Here is a 24,548-nt window from a genome sequence, read left to right as displayed (position 1 = left end):
ATTTAAAATGTAGTAATTAGAGTTTAGGTAATTAATTATTATTAAAAAGTATACTTTTCATTCCACTTGAATTTTACTTAAATCAGAGTTCTTGCTTGCTAAATTCCAGAACCAAATTGCAATTAAAAAGCATTCTTACTTCAATTCTGAATGGTGCAAAACGCTAAAAGTGTCCTTACCATCAGCAGGCTGCTGGAAGTTGATGTACGCATATCCAAGGGATCTCCGTGTAATGACATCACGGCACACACGAATGGACATGATCTGCCCAGCAGGAGAAAACTTCTGGTACAGCATGGCCTCAATGACGTCAGGATGAAGGTCACCAACGTACAGAGAGGCTAACGGGTATGCTGGTCCACTACTATTCATCCTTCAAAAGCACCCCACAAAAGAGTACTTTATTTTCAGAGAAACTTGACTTTAAAGTGAATTATTTTTTACACTCATGGCCCTATTTGCTGACAAATTTTAACATTATGTAGCCGATTAAATGGTTTCTGCAGGCAAGCCAGTCAAGCACATCTCTTCTACAGTGTAATCAAACTATATACAGAATTAGATCGTTCCCACCAAGACACAATAGAGCGCAACAAGTATGGTATCAAGGCAATAATTGGAGAATTTGGCCATTTCTAATTATTCGGGGGGGGGGGGGGGGGGGGGGGGGGGGGAATGCATCTCTCATTGTCTATGGTGGTTACGGTCCTGAGTTTAAGCATTTTAACTTTCACATGTGCATGCAAAATCAGGAAACACAAATGTAATCTGAATTTGCAGGCGGGTTTCAAACGCATTGATCGATATGCTTGCATAGACTTCAGTGAAATGGGTACTGGTTCTTCTCCACGTTCTGAGGTGGTGTGCAGGTCTCATCGACAATAAACGCAAGCTCTTATCAGCCCCATCCAGAGCATTTAAATGTGATTAATACTGGATAATTTCAGACGCACATACTTCCGTGTCTGTTATCAGCTCTGCATCCCGACCTGACGATTTTTTACAGCCATGTTCGGGATAAAGATAATCACCCGGATTCACAGACTAGGTTTAAGCCTAGTCCCAGATTAAATTGGCCTGGTTGAGCTGCAGAAGACAGTGGTGTCACTATGTCAAAGAGACACTGTTTTTTCCATAACATTTCCAAAACACGTTTGTTTGACCTTCCTAAGGCTGAGGAACTTAGGCTGGTTAAAATTAATTTTAACATTGTCAGGGTCTGAATCTGGCTCGAATTGGTTTGAAATTTACACTTATTCATATTTACACTAGAGAAGAACTTGCAGTTTATGGAGGGGCGGGAAATTTCCGAACACGTGCTACGTGGTGCCAATCACAACACCCTGGGCCAGTTAACCAATTACACCCCAAAAACAAAATCAAGACTTCATTATAGGGCATAATAGGACCCATTTAAAATATGTGAGTGCCATTGCTTTGTCTCAAGATGCACACAGGTAATTATTATTATTTTTTTCCAAGGCATGATTATAAAAGCTACTTAAATATCCTAATTAAACTAAGGCCTAATCCTGGCTTAATCTAAGCCCTGTTTGTGAAACCAGTCCAAAGAGTGTGGTTGCCCTATATACATACAGTTTAGCAGTTATGGTGATATTAAGTGACTTAAACTGAAATAAGACCATATTGCTCATCTCCAAATCATTCATTCCCTTTGTGACTTTCTCGATGTCTGCACACCTTTTGAATTTCGTTTGGTCACACCACAGATGTCACTGTGGCCTTAAAGCATAATTTGCCCTTGCCTATAGAGGCTGCTCACTGCAGAGGCATGATGGAGCGTGAAGTCCAGCTTCCCCTCTCTAGAAATAATTTGGGTGTAATGGATGGTCTACAAGCTACAAGGTCCAAAACACCCTAACCCTACCCATAACTCTATCCCTCCACCCATTAGATCCACAGAGGTGAAGCTGGACTAGGTCAAGCATGACATCCAGAGAGGGGGAGCTGGACGTCATTTGGCTCTGCAATGAGCACAGGGAGCAGAACCCATTTTCAGCCCGGGATTTTAATGGCCAAAACCAGCCCCTACAAGACACCCCGCCCATTTTCAACTCGTGTTTTAACCAAGCGTCAACCTTCCGATCTCTCTCTTGAATTCAACACGGAAGTGACTTAAACTGCAATTCATCGGCTGGCCGCTACAGACAGGATCCAAAAGAGAGTCAATCCCATATACACCCCATGTTAAAATGCCTAACTTTAGTGGTTTTGGTCTATATAGCTAATTTCGCCCTTAATGACAACTGTGAGGGGGGTGAAGCCTTAAAGTTCTGCATAATTAAGGGCGTGGCCACTTGAGTGATTGCTGCTGCTGTCACTACTAGCCGTTTGTCTGCTGTCTGTTAGCCGTCACGTCACCTCAGCTAATCCCGCATCTTTGCCCATCTTCGGTTTATCACAACACCATAAAATGATGCACTCCGCCTACTTTGGGCTTCAGAAACCTATGGGTGACGTCACAGCCACTACGTCCAATTTTTTTTTTTTTTTTTTTTACAGTCTATGGTCTTAACAGGAATATTCATAAATAACCAATTATATACTACACTTTTTAGGCAAACATTCTAGATTCAAACTTATTAATAGGCATACTGCACATACAAATTAAAAAGTTAATTACATGAAAATGAATATCAGACAGCAATATGGCTTAGACTATGCTCATCTAACAAATGTAATGTTACACAGTTGTATAAAAACTTTGAGATTGTCTTGTTTTTTTATTATTTGGAAGGGAGGATTGATTGCCTTACAAAATTGTTAACTCATTTACTTTTTAAAAACAGACAGTTAAGTCTTATTTTGACAGGGAAAAAAACAACAACAAGAAAGAACATACACTGCCGTGCAAAAGTTTGGGATCGGTAAGGTTTTTAATGTTTTTAAAAGAAGTCTCTTATGCTCACCAAGGCTGGATTTATTTGATTAAAAATTCAACAACAACAACAACAACCAGTAATATTGTGAAATATTACAATTTAAAATAACTGTTTTCTATTTTAATATGTTTTAAAATGTTATTTATTCGTGTGATGCCAAGCTGAATTTTCAGAAATTCAGAATTCATTCTAATATGCTAATTTGATACTCAAAAAACATTAATTATCAATGTTGAAAACAGCTGTGTGCAATTTTTTTTCAGGATTCTTTGATGAATAGAAAGTTCTATTGCATTTATTTGAAATAGAATCTTTTGAACACTAGAACATTATAAATGTCTTTAATCTAACTTTTGATCAATTTAATGCATCCTTGCAAAATACAACTATTGATTTAAAGGTGCAATGTGTAAAGATTTTGATTATCTATTAACAGAAATGCAATATGACATTCATAACTATGTTTTCAGTGGTGTATAAAGAACTTACTTAATAAACCGTAATGTTTTTATTACCTTAGAATGAGACATTTATATCTACATAACCGCAGGCACCCCCTTCTATGAAGGTCGACATATTGTGACGTCATGTTTCTACCGTAGCCGACAGCGAACAAAAAGCGCGTTTGAGCACGTTTCGTCACTACCTTGAAAGAGAAGCAGCAGAAAGCTAGAAGCTAGCCATAAACACCGTGAGTAGTGACTTTTCCCTTGTCAGTGGTGTAAAATATGTAGTTGGATTGTTTCATGCAACTTAGTTCTTCTCCCTCACTGTGTTATGGCTTTGCTATGTGGGGATAAATGTGCTGGTTACGTTCGTGTGACAGCTGATTAGTACTCTTGTCATTGACCGTAAAACAGTAACGTTACAGGAATCACCAACCCGTCGAGCGCGGTCGACAAGTCGATCTTGGAAGCATTTTAAGTCGATCGCAAAGAGTTTTCAAAATCAGAGGAAAAAAATCAATTGTGTGTAGTAAATGGTGTCTAGGGGATGCGGAGGCGCGCGAGCTGTTACAATCATGTCACCTTTGGGCTCATGCGGACGCGTCGAGTTTAAACAAGGCTTTTCGCTTTAACCAGCTCAGCCACAGTAGCAGCTCATATTTAGCCAGCTAAACTTTTACTATCCTGTTAGAAAAAATATATAGTTGCATAGTTTCATGTGGTTCTTCTCCCTCGCTGTATTATGGATTTGCCATGTGGGGAGAAATGTGCTGGTTACGTTTGTGAGACAATCAGCTGATTACTATTATTATATTATATATTAAGACCCTTGATCCTCACCTGACTATGGCTTTGTAAACTTTATCCATGATGTGGTTTATAATGGACTGTGGTACAGAAACAGTGACAATGTTACACACTCTTGGAGTACTCTGGCTATTCTCTGCTGTCTCAGACGACGATATGTTTGTCCCGTTTTAGCCACCGTAGCTTCTTCGAAAGGGAGGGGTGAGCAGTGGGCTGAGCCCTTAGTGCAACTCGCAACCGAACCGCTAGATGTCGCTAAAAAAAAAACACACACTGCACCTTTAAAACAATAAAAAAAAAAAAGAAATCTTACTGACCCTAATGTTACAAAAGCTTTCTATTGTTGTTACAAAAGCTTTCTATTTCAGATAAATGCTGTTCTTTTGAACTTTCTATTCATCAAAGAATCCTGGGGAAAATTCTACCTGTTTTCAACATTGATAATAAGAATAAACGTTTTTTGAGCAGCAAATCAGCATATTAGAATGATTTCTGAAGGACCATTTGACACTGAAAACTGGAGTAATGATGCTGAAAATTCAGCTTTGCATCACGGGAATAAATTATATTTTAAAATATATTACGGTTATTTTAAATTGTCATATTTAACAATATTACGGTTTTTGTTGTTATATTTTTAATCAAATAAATGCAGCCTTGGGGAGCATAATTATTTTAAACACATTAAAAATCTTACCAATCCCACACTTTTGAACGGCAGAGTATATAGCACCTAAACTTTTATTTACAGCTATTATCTGTAATTATCAGTCACGCAATAATGTAAAATGCATATAGGCTATGTTAATTATCGAGAGAAAGCGGACGTAGAAGTCATGTGGCTCGACTTACGAGGTGCACAACGCTTTATAGGCCTAATAATATTTATAACCGCTGCGAAGAGCTGTGCACACGCAAGCGACAGGAACTTTCAGGTGTACGAGCACCGCTTGGCACTGTCTTCGCCACGACTTGAATCAGTGTTGTGTACTCGAGACTCGGACTCGAGACCATATTTTAATGGTCTCGGTCTTGTCATGGACTCGTGTGCATTTTGACTCGGAATTGACTCGTACTCGAACATATTAGGACTCGGACTTATTCCCGAGTCCACTCGAGACCCATTCAAAATATGTCATGATTATTACTGTATGTTAATATTTCTTTAAATTGTTGTTTGATTGAAACGTCCAATGATTGCTGACTTTCTTGTGCGCAACTGCGCATGACTTGAGACAAATAGTGTGTTCACACCGAACACGAATTTAATTATTTGCGCGAGTAGATTATATACAAAGTCAATGCAAAGACGCGAATAGGCGCATCATTCGCGCCGGTGTTCTGACGATTTGTGCTGCCTTGTCGAAAAATGCTACCGTAGCGCAAATCGATCACAAAGAATGTCGATTAATATTATATGAAATACAATAATACAATTCTAAGTTATGAGTATAGCTACTGTATACTGTGGACTACTGTTTTTATTTTTAAAACGGTGTGAAAAGTAAAAAATTATCATCAAATATTCATCTTTGACTTGTCAAAGCACACCTTTCCTTAGTAACTGAAACTTTCAGTTATTCTTGTTCAGCTGGCTGACCGTACAAATATTAATATGGTAGTTAGCATTTTTTTAAAGAGAAATTACATTATAACACGAAAATGTACCTTTTGTTTAAAAAAAACTGAGTCTGCACATGCGCATAACCAGTAAGTAGCAAATCTCGATGGGTAGCATGAATCGTCAGAACACCTGGCGTTGCGAATGACGCGAATTGGGCGACGCGTTTGCCGCGAATGTCTTCCGCTCAAGTTGAAAAATTTGAACTCCACCGAATGTTCAAGCGTCTAACTAGACGCGATAGACGCGTATTTGACGCTCTATTCGCGTTCGGTGTGAACACACCGTAACGTTCGCGGCGCGCAAATGCAGCAGGACCCAGGTCAGATATGTGGCCTCTAGCTCAACTAGGCTGTGTATTGAAAATGTCTGCCTTATCATCCATAATTCAGTTTGCATATAAGAGCCACACAGAATTCATGTGCAGTAATGTTATGTGTAAGAGCACTAACTGATTGTAATAATTGTAAGTCATAATTTTAATAAAATTACCTTTACACCACTATGTGGCCTTTTTACCATTACAGTGTATGATTCCATGGTATATTTGATTTACTGTTTGAGTATGGTGCCAATTTGATTGTTACCACCAAATATTTTACATATTCTTGAAGATATCTTTAGGTCTGGTTTCAGACCCAACCTTAGGTTATCCAACCTCTGGTCTCGGTCTCGACTCGGTCTCGACCCTCTATGGTCTCGGTCTCGACCCTCTATGGTCTCGGTCTCGACCCTCTATGGTCTCGGTCTCGACCCTCTATGGTCTCGGTCTCGACCCTCTATGGTCTCGGTCTCGACCCTCTATGGTCTCGGTCTCGACCCTCTATGGTCTCGGTCTCGACCCTCTATGGTCTCGGTCTCGACCCTCTATGGTCTCGGTCTCGACCCTCTATGGTCTCGGTCTCGACCCTCTATGGTCTCGGTCTCGACCCTCTATGGTCTCGGTCTCGACCCTCTATGGTCTCGGTCTCGACCCTCTATGGTCTCGGTCTCGACCCTCTATGGTCTCGGTCTCGACCCTCTATGGTCTCGGTCTCGACCCTCTATGGTCTCGGTCTCGACCCTCTATGGTCTCGGTCTCCAACCTTTTTTCATTTGAGAGCTACTTTTTAAAAATGAAAGTGGCCGAGAGCTACTCATGTAATACAATACTTAAATCTCTGAAATAATGTCTCATAACTCGCATATTAACAACGATCTAAACTGTTTTATACCTAAAAGGGTTTTTGTATGCCTATGTCACCCTTAAATGTCAGAGAAAAGAACAGAATCAGAGATTATTTTTTTTATAGAAAATTGTACTTTGCATATTATATTGTAAAAACACATAATTATAGTTGATTTTATAGTTCATCATGACTAGATATGAAATGGCATGATAATTTAATTTCATTAGTGACCAAAATGATCACGGTAATCACAGAATCCTGTTCAAAAAGTACTAATACTACACAATGAAATCAATTCACTAAGTTGTATGTCGAAAACCAGCAAATAACAAATAAATCCGCATCAATATGCACTTTTTGTTTACAGAAACATTAAAATAATAACATTAAAAATTATGGCTAGATTTTAAAGGAGTGTCTTGCAACATGTTATCTAGCCTACTGTACAAGTATGTACAAGTTCAAATAAAGTTTTGACAAAAAATGTTTTATAAAAATATAAACCTCACATATTTCAGCCTTTAAATCATTTTTATAAAAAGAATGAGCCAAAAAAGATAAATTTCTGACTTTTACAATGCACATTAGCTTATCTTTTATTATTAAGAGTAAAATTCGATCTGATTTTCCCGTGGCGTCTGTCGTTGCTATGCAACCATGCACTGCGCTCTCCACAATGACAAAGAAGTTTTAGTAGCTAATAGATTTCCACCACCGAAAAACACTTGCTGTAGCTCTGCTACAAGATTTATTTACGGAGAAGAGAAAAACACCCGTAGTGTTTGGGTGCACCCCCATCCTTCATGTTGACTGAGCTTTCAATGTTGTTATGGAAAGGGTGAAGCTGATTGGTTGACCTGCGGTACGTTTGCGGCATACTGAATAGTTGCATTTTTTTCATCTCGCTGCACCTGGAAAAAAATAGCGCGTCGCTTTAATTATGAGCGCGCTTGCCTCGCACCTACATTTGAAATAACGAACTTAAGGACGCAAAAGACTCGATATGTGAACGGCTCCTTGACGAGCAACCTCCAATCAGGCCACGAGCTAACGTTACTGGTAGCTCGCGAGCGACGTTTGGACCCCTGAACTAGAGTAAGTCAGAGTTCACCTAAACTTATCTAAACTCATGTATAATGAACAGAAGATATTGTCATTTTTAAATATAAATATATAAATATATGCTATATAAATGCAACAGGTGTGATTGAAAAAGAATATCAACAGAATACAATTACATTTCAGACGCAGCTCACTACTGAGTTGTGCTATTTTTAGACCAGGCCTGCGGGCGACTCATGTGGTCCCTGGGGGCGACCTGGTGCCCGCGGGCACCGTGTTGGTGACCCCTGCTCTATGGTCTCGGTCTCGACCCTCTATGGTCTCGGTCTCGACCCTCTATGGTCTCGGTCTCGACCCTCTATGGTCTCGGTCTCGACTCGGACTCGAGTGAGCTGGTCTCGACTACAACACTGACTTGAATCGCCTGTGATTTGCCTCTCATTGAAAATGAACTATGACTTGCGCTTTCTGCGTCCCGTGTGAAACTGCCTTTATGTCGAGGTGGTACTACCGGCCCAATTTATAGGCGGCCCACCGGTAATTCTCCCCGTCATTGTGTTCATGATATTATATATAGGCCTATATAAAAAAAAGATGGTTAAACTATACAAAATAGCACCTAAGCCACATTCCAGCCTAAACACAAATAGCAAGAGGTTTACAGCCTATAGATAGATTTACGATGACGTCACATTTCTCCCGTAACTCCTTACGGCGCCATCTTGTGTGTCAAGTGGCTCAAGCGTTTGTGTTACGGAGCATGATAAGGTAACACTTTACAATAAGGTTCATTAGTTAACATTAGTTAATGTATTAACTTACATGAACTAACCATGAGCAATACATTTGTTACTGTATTTGTTAATCTTTGTTAACGTTAGACACTATAAAGTCTGCTCCGATCATTTTATCTCAGGTAAATTGATAAACAGCTGAGTTCCTTTAATTCTACATTGTTTTATTTTCATGATTATCATGCACATTACGATGATTGTGTTAGCCTAGCCATTGATCACATGGCTCCTTGTCAGTGCAAAAACACACTAGCGACTACAGTACGCCCAGAGAAGAGTACACACAAATACATTAAATGCATGCAAGCCGTACGCACGTTGTCGATTTAAAACGACTGTATAGTTCTATATTTTATTACAGTGATAAATTGGCTTAATAATGAATGCGTTTCTGGGTGAACAAAGATAATCCCAGCACCTCTTCTCCCGCCACACTAAAAAGAACATACAAAGTTAAACTGTAAATATTCACTCTCTTGTGTACATTATAATAAAATATTTAAAAAATGTGTATTGTATATTTACACGTAGTTGTAGTTGTATGTAGTTGTAGATGTGGCACAGATGTATTGTGAAGTTTTGTACATTAGGATTAAAAATATCAAATTGATACAGTGTATGCTCTAAAAAAAACATTTCATACAATACATTTGATTCAAGTTTAAGACTAACTTTTCCACGAGGGAGTGAGAGCAAGACAGCGCTTAGTTTGGAGACGGTGAAGTCTTGTTTACACTTTCGCCTGGCTCCGAAGAGAGAGGGAGTGCGCGCACGCGACCGGCTCTCGCTCTCTCTTTCTGCTCGTTTTTTCAGTTAAACATGCGTCCTGTCACAAGCGCAGCAGTTCATCTACATTAGTCACCGATCAAATAAGACTTTGGCGGGACAAAAATTTGATTGAACGAATAACACACGGATTTAAAACACATAGAAAAAAATTACATGACCAATCCTCTTCCGACATTGTGTAAGGATCCTTTCCATCGATATAACTCAATTTCTCATCATATCTTGCCTTGCAAACATCGTCTAATGTGTCCCTGTAAATAACCTTCACCTTGTCGCCAGGTAATAAACCACGGAAACACGTGGTAGGTGCGAAATCATATAGAGAAGGACTTGGGAAGCAGGAGAGAGCGCAACATTTTGACAAACTAAAGTTAATATGTGGTAAAGATCCGAACGAGTTAGCTTCTCTAGCACGTAACATTACTGCAATTCTTCCATCTATTTATTATCCCGACATAGGATACGTTCAGATTGTCAGACCAAAAAAGCACATGAAATCCGTTTCAAGTTACATCCATATGTGGTTTGAAATCCTATTCAAATCACATATCAGGACATCAGCCTCAGTCTGAACGATCGGATTTCGCGTGGTATGTCTTAAAATGCAAACGTCATTTATAGGAAACATGCTGAAAGTCACTGCCGAAACAATGCTGTGTTGTTGCAAATTGCCGCACGAGCAGAAAAGTAACGTTATTATTTCTGAAACCGGCGCAGACGAGCGTGGGGAAAAAGCAGTAGGCTACATACCAGCCTCCAGTAGTCCAGCGCGCCAGTAGCTGATGCTGTACCTCTCTCAACCACAAACGCCTTCTTTCATCAGTTTTTGCACTCTTCTCTTTAACTTTTGACAGTCTATAGCACTCAACATGTTTTTTCCCGATGTGACTGATTGGAACAGACCAAAACTCGACCATTTTTTAGCAGCAATAATCACCCAAATTTGCGAGTCCATTCAGTTCAGTGGCAATATTTACGTTCTGTGCCTCCAAAATGGCCGACTTCCGGATTGATGACGCGTCGTGAAACCCCTCAATAGGCGGTAAACATGAGCATGACAGCTTTGACACACAACATGGCGGCGCGCCGCAGAGGATAATGGGTAATTAGAGAAACGGAAACCCATCTATAGCCTTTCATGCACAAACTTTTCATTGCGCACTATAGCAAAAGTGTTTGTTTTCCAGTAGATGGCAGCAATAATCCACTAAACGTTTCACGTTTTCGCCATGAATGAAACTGAGAAATGTAGATCTTCTTTAATGTGAATTTTACATAACAATTTTGCTATTTTAAATAAACCCATATATATCATTAGTAATTTTGGTAAATACATTTTAAAAATGCCATATATCCACCCAAATCTGCAGAACAAAGCAAAAACATTAATAAAAAAAGTTATATTACATACTTTTTAAAAAACTGACAAGATTGTTACAAAATCACATTGTCTGTGGCCTCTGGAAAACTCAGAACCTATTTACAGTAAAGTTTAAGTAAAAAATAACTGCCATTAATACATCACTTTACCCATATCTTTATCCCCTTTTTTCCTCTTCTCCTTCCCTGCATCAGACACAGGCTATCTATGGCATACTATAATGCTAATTTATACCGCGTCATGGGAATTCGGCTATCCTTCACAATCTATTTTTTTTTTTTTACGGCTTATGGTCACAATCAGATAACTTTCACCACATCTAGACCTGGCGCGAGCGGCCAGGCCCGCTTCTACATCGGATGTGGCGAGAGGCGACGCAACACAACAAATTCCCAACCATAAACTCCACGGGCGTTCTTAAAAAAAAAAAAAAAAAAAAAAAAAACACTGAACGCACGTTCCATTTCTGATGCGCTTCAAGCACTCGCTGGAGGGGGAAGATTGATGCAGCGGGCTGGGATGAGTCAGAGTTTTTGTGCGTTTTGTTTGGCTTTATTTGGTAATATTTCGAATTAATATTAGTAAAGAAACACCACTCATTTTGGCGCCCCTATGGATGAGTGGCGCCCCTAGCATGTCCACGGGCCGCCCTGCGATGTCCACTCCGGGTCTGAGTGAGAAATGGCGATAAAAGTGTTTGGAAGTTTGGAACAGTGTCTACTTTTAACAGAAAATTCTAAAGTAATTTGGCGTTTATTATCACGTGATCCGTGATAGATTATGCTTGCTCTGCTGTGGGTTACTCTCTTGTGATCTGCTCTGCAACAAGTTGGGCATAGTGATGCTGCCATTTGCTTATTAACTTTTATTTATAACGGACAACTACCTCACTTGTCTTCAATCACTGCTCATTTTCAAATTCACTGAAACGCGAAAAAGCTCCTTAAAAATAAAATAATATTTGCTATTCACTCACATTTTTGCTAAATTTCACATGCATATGAGATATTGCATAGGCTATAGCCTATTGTATATGTGAATATGCTAATATGTGAGTCGTTAAAATTGGGCACTCGCCAGCCGCTGTATCTTTGTCCAAAAACGTAATGAACGTTTTATTTTAACAACTTTCAAAACAAGAAACCCTCTGTAGAAACAATGTTAGTTACAGTTACCTGGTGTAATGTGAAGCAAATAAGCATATCCTTCAGTGTAAGCTGCAAGAGGGCTCCACCCCGCTGTGACTGTTTTAGTGTCAGTTTAATTATTACTGAGGAACACCTGTCATTTGTAACGCGCTCCAATGTGTAGGCCTACCAATTAAAACTCATCTGTGAGAACTTTTTTCCGTCTTGTTCCGCGTGTGAAAGTAGTTCTTGTGAAAGCTCAATGTACAATGATTTATATTACTTATGTACGATAAATTGGATAAAATGTGGTCAACAACGATGTTGTTAATTTATTGTGCTGTAGTAGGCCTACATTCAATAATCATCTGGATTCAAGATTCATATCTTCATTCTGGACCAGTAATACAAGAGTGCCTAACTCTCCAAGTGTGTGTGAGACATCTTTTATTTTCAGCAACACTTAAGTAAGTATTAATATGTAGCCTATACTTTATCTTTATTGTATTTTTTGGTTTATATTCTTGGCTTCAGTTCTTTATTAAATTATACATTGCAATAAATACTCAAGCTCAGAGATTATTTTGCCTAATTTTTGACTGAAAAAAAAAGATCTTGAGACTGCAAACAACACAATCCAATGCTTATTGATTTAGAACAAATAAAAATATTTCATTATTCTTATGAAGAACAAAACACTTAGCAGCCTGAAACAATATTCATCCTTAGTTTTAACAATTCAGATACAGGGCATGTAAACATGTCAGCACTACTAAAATCACAGACATAGGCTATTTGACATTAAAATTTTACATTATGTTGCATTTGTTGCAAATGTATGCATTTCATTACAGTGCATTGTTCACTGACATGCCATTTGTGCTTCTTGCATATTGTAGCTATATAGCATATTGTATTTTGTGTCTTTGATATATTTTAGGCTCGTTTGAGATGCGCCATGCCTTGCCTGAAATTTAGATGAGAATAGGCGGCTGTAGTGAGGGGAGGAGTGAAAAAAGTGCAGCCAAGACAGACAATGGATCATGGATATCGCGTGATTAACACTCATGTGTTACTAAATAAACATAATGTAATTTAAGTTCTGTTGCTGTTTTATGAAAATAAATATGATGAACAAGACACCCAAAGTAGACTACCTGTTACTTAATTCGAATCGAAAAACATGTTACAGTTAAATAAATAATTTTTACTTTAAAGGGGACCTATTATGCAAAATTCACTTTTGCATGGTGTTTGGACATAAATGTGTGTTGGCAGTGTGTGTACACAACCACCCTACAGTGATAAAAATCACCCACTCCTTTTTTTTAAATCCCCATAAATCAAAGCAGTGTCTCCCAACGACCTGTTTTCAGAATGCGGCTTTCGTGACGTCACTAAAGCCACAGGCCCCGCCCACGAGTGTTGACAGACACTGCCGTTTAACAGAACCGCCATGATCGAGATGAGTTCACAGCGAGTTGAGAGCTTTTACTGTCTATGGTTGAGAACATAGACAGTAAAAGAAATGGACAGAGCGATCTCATTGGAACTCAGTTGAGACAGTTGAAGCCCACTTTTAGCGATTTTTGAGAACTTCCGTTCCTGACGCGCAGACTCAGACCGACTCAAACTAAGCTTGATGACGTGAGCAACCTGTCTGACAGACGTTAATCTTCTAGTAGCTGTGCGTGAAAACTGCCAACATTAATCTTGCAGAGACGGGGAACTTGAGCAAAGAGTTCTTTGGCGTGAGTGAGCAGGAGTAAGAATTCCGTTGCTTTTATGGACTCATTATCTATGGGCTTCTCCCTTGACGGGACGTCCCCCCGATTGCCTGCGAGCTTCTCCTCCCGTCTGTACGGTAACTTCTGTACAGCGCGACAGAGAGTCGAGTGGTTATGACGCAATCGTTAGCCTATTTTTACTAAATCTGTTTCTACGGGGCCATAGTGTAACATAGAAGGTAATGGAGCCCTTTATACATTGTCGTGTTTCTTTAGAAATAAATAATGGACAAATGGAGTCTTTAAACGCCTCAGATGTAAAGTTATTCGCTGTCAAAGTGACGCAAAAATGAATGGGAGTCAATGGAAATGCTAACGCAAGTGAAGTTCTGCTACAACATGGCGGCACCCGGCCGGCTTCAACTTCCGGTCGATGGATTACCCCCTTGGTTGAGAATTGTGTTGTACACATCCGCCATTGCTGCACTGACGAGAATGTCTCCCCTGCGTTGTCGGTGTTGTGTAGCTGGATGTATTAATCCACATAGCTCTATCTATTTCTAAAAAGTTGCTCCTGAAGGATGTAGCAGTGCCAACTGTTGGTGATCCAGCTAACTTGCACATCTAGAAGTGAGTGAAGTATTACGCGTTTGTTTTCCAAATTGCCTTTGAATTTGTCAAGCTCGTAATAACATGTTAGACTCATAAAGTTTGTGATAGCACCATGCCCAGCTATGTTTTTTTTTTTATCGCGCTGATAGTGGAATCTTTATTTGTAAAGGACAGCACATCAGAACAGAGCAGCCAAACAAGAGATATTGCTTGCCAGACAGACGCAAAACAACTGACCAAGTCTGTTGGTACTCAGTTATCAATGAAGACGTTTCATGTTCGCAACAGGAGTTCAGGTTTGTTTATGTAACTTAGCATTATGATACTGCTTATACAGAGGAGAGGACCTCTCTCGGAATGTTTGAAAATTTGCTGTGGCCTGTCTCCCCCATTTACATAGTAATTGATTTAACTGTATATATCTGATTTTGCATGTAGTGAATTATTATTGTATTGATGCATTCAGTGTTATATCAATATAATATTTATAACATTATATATGCCTAGACTATATGCAGTGTTGGGGAAGCTACTCTGAAACTGTAGCATGACAAGCTACAAGCTACTCATTATATATAGTAGTTAAGATAAAGTAGTTAAGATAAGCTACCCTTCTGGAAAAAAGGAGTTAGCTACACTACAAGTTACTATCACTTTATCAGCTTACTACTGAGTCAGCTTTATCAGCTTAAAACTGCTTTGATTTTTTTTTTACACTGACGTATATTACAAATAACTGAATAATTGTTAATGAAGAATGTTATAATAAATTAAGATTTGGGGTTAAATCAACATAATCCAACACAATTATGATTTTGTAAACTATCCAAAGATAAACACAATACTCAAATAGCCTATATCTCAAACTGACAGTCAATGTGCAAAATTAAATGTAACCAATTCATTCATTCATTCATTCAAGAACAAAATATATGCAAATTAAATTGTATACACAGGAGTAGTAAAACATGTTGGTTAAACTCACAGCACATGCAGTGATGGAGCATTTACTATGAATGGAGCCGCTCTGAGATGTGAATCATAAACTGCTTGACATTTGATATTGTCAAAGTTACAGTATGTTCTGTTAGTTTTTTTTTTCGTGGACTTTTAGTTTGTATTCATTATTTCATGTTTTCTTTGTTCAAGTTTCTTGCCAATCGTTAGTTTTTATGGACACTGATTATCATCACAGCTGTTTGTCATCATCTCATTATCAGTGTATTTAACTTCCTCCTTGTTCACTCTTCAGTTGTTGTTTGTGTGTAGTAGACACACTGTTAAGCTTTCGTGGATAATCTGTGTTTATTTTATTATTTAAGGGTAACTAAACCATAAACCAACTTTTTTTTAGTTAATTATCTGTAAGAATGGGGCTTTATTAGTGCTGACCATTGATTCGAGTAACTTTTTTGACATTTGGGTATAAAGTGTTTTAATTCTACAATATATGGTGTAAAAACGTCTGAGTGCTGCCCTCTTCAGTTTGAACGGTGGCTACTGCAGTTGAATTTTCCTATTGGATGTTTGCGGTGCTTCGTGACGTAAGCGGTGAGAGCTGACGTAAGCAGGTTCCAGCTCACCACGCCCTTGGCAGTATAAAAACCATCTTGTTTCGTCAAAACCACTGCGAATTGGAATTACGAGTATTAGGATAGAGTATTTTAGCATCTATTTAGCATAGCATTTATATAGTTATTTAGATTATTTTGTGTAGCCTAGTTAGTTAGTAGCATAGTACAGTTAGGATAGCTTCAAGTTAGCGTAGATTTATCTGTATTTAGTACAGTGGTCAGGATGGTAACGGAATAGAGGTGGAAATGGGCTTCTCCACACAGCTCACGCTGAAATGCGACGCAGTGCCAAACACTGCTCCTCCTGCATGGACTCCACCACCGCGCAGCGGCGTGTTGATGTGAGTGATCATGTATATTTTAATCACAATTTATGGTTAGGCTAAAGTTAATCCTCTGGGGTCGACAAACGCGCCGGCGCATTTTGCTGGATTTTTTCACATAGCGGCAAAATATCAATATGAATATATGCCTACAGAGAGCGCGCGCTATTGACATCAACTCGACAAAACTCATCAGATGCTGATCGCGATGCGGGAGTTAAGACCGCAGTTTGAGCCAGCGGCTCGAATTGATATGGCCCTGTGTCCACAGACAATTCACCCTCCTCCACTTCAGGTGAAGGTGGGGGAGAAAAGTCCTCGACTTCAAATGACTGCTCTGTTGCAAAGCTACTTGCGTCACTCCAGTCACTCTCCATTTTAGAGTCTGACAGCAGCTGTCACTGCGGGTCTCAGGTGCACCCCCCCCCGTTACAGGTTCTAATCCGCACTCGTATAGTTTTTTTTTCTCTCATCAAAACTGAATATTATGTTCATCAGTGGTTACAGTCTATATCAAGCAGGGACACGTTTGTGTGCATTTTATTTTGTGATTTCACCGGAATGAATAGAGAGCCTAAGTCCCTCCCCTCCGCTTCCGGCTCATGGGACCTTATTTCGGAAAAAATATGTATGGTAGTCAATGGCGAGAGACAACTTATCTTTTTATTCCGTCTGAACTGTGCCCTGAATTACACATGTTTGTCAATTTAAAAGATAATTATGAAAGTCAACAAAGTCGCAGTTTGTCATTAAACAGAAGAGTAACATTTAGTTTTATGTGAAAATCGCTCAATGAACTACATCTCCCGGGAAACGAAACAACGAGCAAGATCCATTGCTCGTATGTGTGCATTCTGGTACAAAACACTCGGGCATGATGGCGTAACGTTACGATTATAACGTAAGACTATAGAAAAAATGACAGACGTTAGCTTCAGTAAAGTTAGCTTCATTCATTGCGTCACATGTGCGCCTTTTGGGTTTGTAGTCTTTGTAATTAGGCCTACGTATTTTCACAGTCTTATACCTCAACAGTTTTACATCAAACTGTGACTTTCTTGACTTGAAAATGTATCTTTTAAATTGACAAACATCATGTGTAAACAATTCAAACGAGATCAAAATATTTGTTGTCTCTCGCCATTGACTACCATACAATATTTTTACGAAATAAGGTCCCATGGTGGTCTTCCGGAAGAGGAGGGACTTAGGCTCTCTATAGAGAGTCTCCACAACCCATCTGAGCGGCTCCGAAGATTCCCCAAATCAGCTGGACCGCCTGGGGATGGAGTCGCCTTTCTCCCGGAAGAGGCGGCTGCCGTGAGAGCTCGTCGGCTGCACGGTTGAGCACACCCGGGATGTGAATGGCCCGAAGCGACCTCAGATGCTTCTGACTCCAAAGGAGGAGATGGCGGGCGAGTCGCGACATACAACGGGAGCATAGACCACCTTGATGGTTGATGTACGCAACGGTCGCAGTGCTGTCCGTACGGACCAGTACATGCTTGTACAGAAGGAGCCCCTTGAGGCGGCACAAGGCCAAGCGTACTGCTTGCAACTCTAGGCAGTTGATGTGCCAATGCAGTTGAGGCCCCGTCCACAGACCTGAAACTGCATGCCCGTTGTACGTGGCCCCCCATCCGTTGGCAGAGGCATCTGTGAAAACCACAGCATGCCTGGACACCTGGACTAAGGGCACTCCGGCCCGTAGAAACGCAGGGTCCGACCAAGGATAGAAGGTTTGGTCCCATCTCGGGACTCGATCGTGAAGCCAGCGCTGAAGCGGTCTCATATGCAACAGGCCGAGCGGCGTTACTGCGGCTGCGGCTGCCATGTGCGCTGACCTGCCTCGAAAGGACCTGAGGCAGTTGAGCACTGACTGGACGCGCTCCTCGGTGAGGCGCGCAGTCTGACTGACCGAGTCCAGCTCCATACCGAGATAAGAGATCCTCTGCGTGGGGCAGAGTTTGCTCTTGTCCCGGTTGACCTGAAGTTCCAACCGGCTGAGGTGCCGGAGCACCAGGTCCCTGTGATCGCACAACAGATCTCGCGAGTGAGCTATTATCAGCCAGTCGTCGAGATAGTTGAGAATGCGAACGCCATGTTCTCTCAAGGGAACAATGGCCGCCTCCACGACTTTCGTGAAGACGTGGGGCGACAGGGCCAAGCCAAAGGGTAGGACCTTGTACTGATATGCCCGAGCCTCGAACGCAAACCGAAGAAACGGTCTGTGTCGAGGCAGAATCGAGACATGAAAGTACGCGTCCTTCAGGTCGATCGCTGCAATCCAATCCTGGGGACTGATGCACTCGAAGATGCGTTTCTGCGTAAGTATCTTGAACGGGAGCTTGTGAAGGGCCCGATTCAAAACACGCAGATCCAGGATTGGTCGTAACCCACCGCCTTTCTTGGGTACAATGAAGTAAGGGTTGTAGAACCCAGACCTCATCTCGGCTGGAGGGACAGGCTCGATCGCGTCCTTCGCCAGCAGGGCAACGATCTCTTTCCTCAGGACAGGGGCGTTGCCACTCCACACATGGTGAAGAGGACACCCCTGTACCTGGGAGGCCGACGGGCAAACTGAATTGCATAGCCGAACCGGATGGTGCGAATGAGCCACCTGGACGGTCTCGGAAGCGCCAGGCTTCGAGAGACTGAACCAACGAGCCCACTCGGACCACCGGCGTACCCGCGGAGGGGCAGCGAGGTGGAAGGCAGGGACCCGACCTCGGAGGCATTGCTGCGGCTGAAGGTGGGGTCTGTGTGTGTGGTGCAACACTTACCTGCCTCCACCGGGGGGCAAACAGCAGGGAAGGCCCATCTTTCTCTGGGGCGTTCGACTGCTGACTGTCCCGAGGCAGGAGGGGAAACGAGGAGCGAGGCTGGGGGGCGTCAAGTCCTGGCTTACGCGCCTCCTTTCCCGGCGACAGATGAGAGTGATGAGGCCGTAGCGGCGACACTGGCATCTGAGCGCCTTGGCCAGCGACAGACGAGAGCGACGAGGCCGTAGCGGCGTCACTGTCATTCTCACCCTCTAGAGGGGAAACCAGGAGCGAGGCCCGGGGGCGTCGAGTCCTGGCTTCCGCGCCTCCTTGGCCAGCGACAGACGAGAGTGACGAGGCCGTAGCGGCGTCACTGCCATCTGAGTGCTGGAAGAGGGGGGAAGGAGTGGCGAGGCATGGGAGCGTCGCTCACTGCAGTCCGCACCTCTTGTAACCCAGAGATGGAAGAAATTGCTCTATTGAAAATGAGGGTACCACTGGACTCAGGGAGCCAGCAGCGGAACAGAAACTGAACAAATTCTCCACCCGGCCCTCCTCCGGGGGCGGGAGAGGTGAGGACACCATCTCCCTGAGAGCAACTTCCTCCAACCCTGTGTCACCCGTCTCAGGGCTGCTGAGACAGTTGGCGCCGTCCTCCTGCGAAAGCTAGACGTCACCATAAAGCTGGCTGACATCTTTTTCACAGGGGGCTGACACCCATGGCGACAAACAGACCGAGGAGAAACCAGGAGTGAGTCGACAGCATATCGGGTCAGCTCCTGGCCTCCTCAACCTGCTTCTGAACTGTGGAGATCCGCTGGGCACAGTCTCCAACAGTGTCGCCGAAAACGGCAAACCCTGTGAGATAGGAGCACCGAGAAAGTGAACTTTGGCGATGTCTCGTACCCCACAAGGTTTAGCCGTGGGATGCTTCTGGATCAGCAGTGTGGACATCGTCTGACCGAGGGCCAGTGCTATAACTTGCACAGCTCAACCCCGACTCAGAACTACCCCTGTAGTGGGGTCTCAAACCACTAAGGGTAGTGAGAGAGGAAAAAACTTTCTGCAGATTTTGGCATGCTTGGCTTTTTCCACAGCACCAACATGCTTCCATACTGCTAAAAGCTCTTTCACACGCATCCGGGCAGGCACGGAGCGGGGCAAGGCGATTACGCGTTGCACTGCGCCCCCAGAGTAGCCCGGGAAGTGTGGCTGTCAAGTCTGAACCCGATTCAGCACGAGCACACACACCATTACAGTGGGAACTCAGCGTCATCTTTTCCAGAGTGTAACAGCCCTCTCTCCGATGCAGCGATCGACATCTGATCCTCCCCTGGTGCCCTGAATGAAATAGCTGGTCCCTCATGAGAAGGACCAGAGATTCCACCCGAAAGCTGCCAGGCATGCAAAACAGTGAACGTGGCCATACCTTGATGGCACACGGCACGCTGAGCGCTCAACCCCTCGAGAAAGGCAAGACGAACAACGTGCCGACGTGGTCACGCTCTCGTAAGAGAGCATAAACCACCCACGAACACAGTCTCAACATGTTTGCGATGCGCTGAGGAGTGAGGGTTCCGAGGAGGTGGTCTCGTCAGAGATGTTGAGCATGTTGAGACTGCGTGTTGAGACCAGCTGCTGCTTCACGCGATCTGCCTTTTTTTCAAAGAGCTGTTGTCACGGCTGGTATTCGACTGAGTGCGCACAGCGGGCTTGCAGTTTCCCCACTGTGTTGCCGCATTTATCCCTGTGTGCTTCAGCACAATAAGAGAGCAACACGGGTGAAGATCGCGTCCTTTTCAGGATGATGTTTCACCCGTGTGTTTCTGGATGCGGTCGTTTCCTGTCAAATGAGGACACCCTAGCGTGATCTCAATTCGTTGGAAACTCCTCCGACGAGACGTAGGAGTTCCCTAACGAAAGGGAACTGTTGATTTCTCCCTCACTTACCGCATCTAGGTTTCCTAATTCCTTCGGATGAGTTTTGCCGCTTCGCATGCCAAATGTAACAGCCTCTCACAAGTTAGAAAGAAAACACAAAGCCAATCAGTTTAGCGATGTTCAGGAGGCGGGACTCAGATCTATTAAACGTTTGTGTAATTGGCCATTTTTTGAACGATGACAAGCCGAAATGAAAACAAGCCGAAATGAAATAGGAGTAACGAGGCTATTTTTTAAATGTAAGGAGTAGAAAGTACAGATCATTGCATGAAAATGTAAGGAGTAGAAGTAAAAAGTCGGCTGAAAAATAATGACTCAAGTAAAGTATAGATACCCAAAATTTCTACTTAAGTAATGTAACAAAGTATTTGTACTTCGTTACTTGACACCTCTGGTTGCAGCAGTTGCCGCAGAGCAGCCAATAGGCACACGAGCTGCCTCGCCTAGGTCTGCTCGCTGCAGCAAATGCGTTTTAAATTAATACAAATTATAAGGATAATTGTTGGCTTCAGTATTCTCGAGAAAAGAGGTTTTTCCTGTAGCATAAACTAGCTTACGCAACACGAGAGTACTCTCGTAAGAGAACTACTCAATTACAGTAACGCGAGTAAATGTAATTTGTTACTTTCCACCTCTGCCATCTGGTAAGCTCCATGTTCATGTTTAAGTTTAAGTCTTGTTTTGAGTTCATGCCATGCTTTTGTTTTGTTTATTCACGTTATCCTAAATAAACTGCACTTGGGTTCTCATCTACAATTGCCTCCAGTGGACTTCCTTACAATGATGACATCACGTTTTTCTCCAGAGCGGCTATATATATAAATGAACTAAATTAATAACTTTTTTTTACAACAAAATGAAACATCACTTAAGTTAAGCTGGACTGTGATGCTATTTTCTTCTGGAAACAAACTTTGTTGCATTAATTTCCTGTTATCCTGTAAAGCTGCTTTGAAACAATCTGTATTGTAAAAAGTGCTATATAAATGTGACTTGACTTGATTTGTATGTGTGTGTTTAAGCCACAAGGAAGAACGGCAAGTCACTTGTACAGAAACTGTTTAACCCTCTGGGGTCTGGGGTATTTTCTGGGCCCTGGAGGTGTGTGACATACTCTGACATTTGTGCTTATTTCTGTTACTTGTGACATTTTCATGGCTAAAGTCTGATTACACTGTATTCAGCACAAACTCTGCTACAATAATATGTCAACAGCATGTATGTAAAAGTTTGTAGTTTTGAGATCATAACGTTTATGCATGGTTTGTAAAAAAATCTAAATAAAATTGTCACTGAAATAAGGTCATGAAACCATACTGATTATTTCTTCACAAGACTTTTGAAAATTGTATCACGTAGCTTAGAATATTTGCTTCAAAACTGTCAAAATCATTCTGCGTACTCATTCAGATAAAACAATATATTGATTTAAAATTTGTAAGACATGTTTTGTGTAAGAAAGCTCTATGCGAGGAGGAGCGAATCATCATGAATATTGATGTTTTTCACACCTGAGAAAGACAAAGACCCTCCCATAAGGGCCCTATCATTATGAGGAACCTTGCACAAAGAATGAGGAGAGATTTAAAAAAGAATGGCTTTTTTAATGGTTGGGTTTATTTACAACACAACATAATACAAAGATACACAACAAAGGACAAAAAAGCACATTATTGAACACACTGATCTAAAGACAGAGACTGAGACAGTCACACACCTTTGTGCCATTGAAACATATATGCATACCTGTCATTTCCAAGGTGTTTGATTTTTCATTTTACATGTTCATGTACAGAGACTGTGAATGTTTAAAGGGTTAGTTCACCCAAAAATGAAAATTCTGTCAGTAATTACTCACCCTCATGTTTAGGGTTGGGTACCGAAACTCGGTGCCAATAGGGAACCGGTTCCGACGTAAACGGTAGTAACGAGACCGAATAAAAAAGAAAATTTCGGTGCCTGATTTCGGTGCCTGACTTTTTTTTTTTTACCGCCCCCTGGTGTTCTGTTCCGGCATCAACTTGCGTGACGTCAGAGCCGCTACTCGGCACACTTGTTGAACTGATAGCGAGGGGATTAAGATGCCGAAGGCAAAGCGCTCCAAAGTTTGGCTGCATTTCACATTTAATACAGCAGACTCTGCGACATGCAACAAATGCCTTAAATCAATATCATGCAAGGGAGGTATCACTTCCAATTTAATGAAACATCTGACGAGACATGGAGTGTACTTAAAAGCCGAACAATGCACCGTGTTTGACAACCTACGAGACATAGAGGCAAGCACGTCAACAACAACAGCAGCTAGCGTTTGCCTCGTCGCCGGACAAATTGAAGAGAGTCCCACTCCCAGCTCTACCAGTGTGGTGGACACAGATGATGATAACAGCAGCCGTTCCTCTTCGGGTAAGTCTAGTAATTTAATGCCAACTGCAAATCAAGTAGGCTAGCAAACACCGTTGCCATTCAACGGTGTGACAACGTGTGCAAATGTTTTTTTTCAAAATGTTAAACACCTCTTTATACGAATCTATACTGTGTGTGTTGTTAAATATTTCTGCTCAGTGTAAAAGTTATAGATATTATTATCAGATATTTCTCTGCTTAAAGTAAAAGTCATAATATGTGAAGACAAAATGTTGATCTTATTTTACATCAGTATTAAACGGCGCAATTTTTCATTTAATCAGAAACGTTGTTATTCGAGGCTACAGCCTGCTCAATCCGAGGCAAATCCTATTTATCGAGTGGGAGGGGGAAGTGGGGGAGAATTGTTATGACCCTGTTGAGCAGAATAGGCTACTAGTAGTAGTAACCTCATTGCCATTCAACGGTGTGACAACGTGTGCAAATGTTTTTTTTTCAAAATGTTAAACACCTCTTTATACGAGTCTATACTGTGTGTGTTGTTAAATATTTCTGCTCAGTGTAAAAGTTATAGATATTATTATCAGATATTTCTCTGCTTAAAGTAAAAGTCATAATATGTGAAGACAAAATCTTGATCTTATTTTACATCAGTATTAAACGGCGCAATTTTTCATTTAATCAGAAACGTTGTTATTCGAGGCTACAGCCTGCTCAATCCGAGGCAAATCCTATTTATCGAGTGGGAGGGGGAAGTGGGGGAGAATTGTTATGACCTGTTGAGCAGAATAGGCTACTAGTAGTAGTAACCTGAAGAGTTAGTATATTATTATATTATAAACAATTTTGATAGTAATATTTTTATTTCTGGCTTTCAAGTTACAACAGTGACTCCTTTCACCATGGCTAAGAAGGCTGCACTAACCAAAGAGAAGGTGCAGGAAATCCACAGGGCAGTCACCAAATTTGTGGTGATGGGGCTTCATCCTTTTTCCATGGTGGAATCGACATCTTTCAGGTGAAAATGTGGGCTATATATTAAAATTGAATTTCCTCGATGCATGTGAATGCCACTTCTGTATCATGAAGACATTCTGTGTACAAGACTAATATATATCATATTTATTTTTTTATAAAGGGAGA

General features: G+C 41.5%; 1 protein-coding gene across 2 annotated transcripts in view; it reads right to left on the bottom strand.

The window, feature by feature from the left end:
- Window positions 1–12,237, bottom strand: part of pabpc1l (poly(A) binding protein, cytoplasmic 1-like) — a 144,592-nt gene extending 132,355 nt beyond the window's left edge. For both annotated transcript variants that reach the window (XM_056246739.1, XM_056246738.1), the window contains exons 1-2: window positions 12,148–12,237; window positions 180–373 (exon numbers count right to left, since the gene is read on the bottom strand). In XM_056246739.1, the coding sequence (XP_056102714.1) occupies window positions 180–372 (193 nt within the window). In that variant the 5' untranslated portion in view covers window position 373; window positions 12,148–12,237. The remainder of the gene's footprint in view (window positions 1–179; window positions 374–12,147) is intronic.
- Window positions 12,238–24,548: the final 12,311 nt, after the last annotated feature.

This window comes from Rhinichthys klamathensis, unplaced genomic scaffold (assembly GCF_029890125.1).
Source record: "Rhinichthys klamathensis goyatoka isolate OS25496 unplaced genomic scaffold, OSU_Roscu_1.1 h1tg000040l_1, whole genome shotgun sequence".
Lineage (NCBI taxonomy): Eukaryota > Metazoa > Chordata > Actinopteri > Cypriniformes > Leuciscidae > Rhinichthys > Rhinichthys klamathensis.
This window is presented reverse-complemented; position numbering and strand designations above follow the sequence as displayed.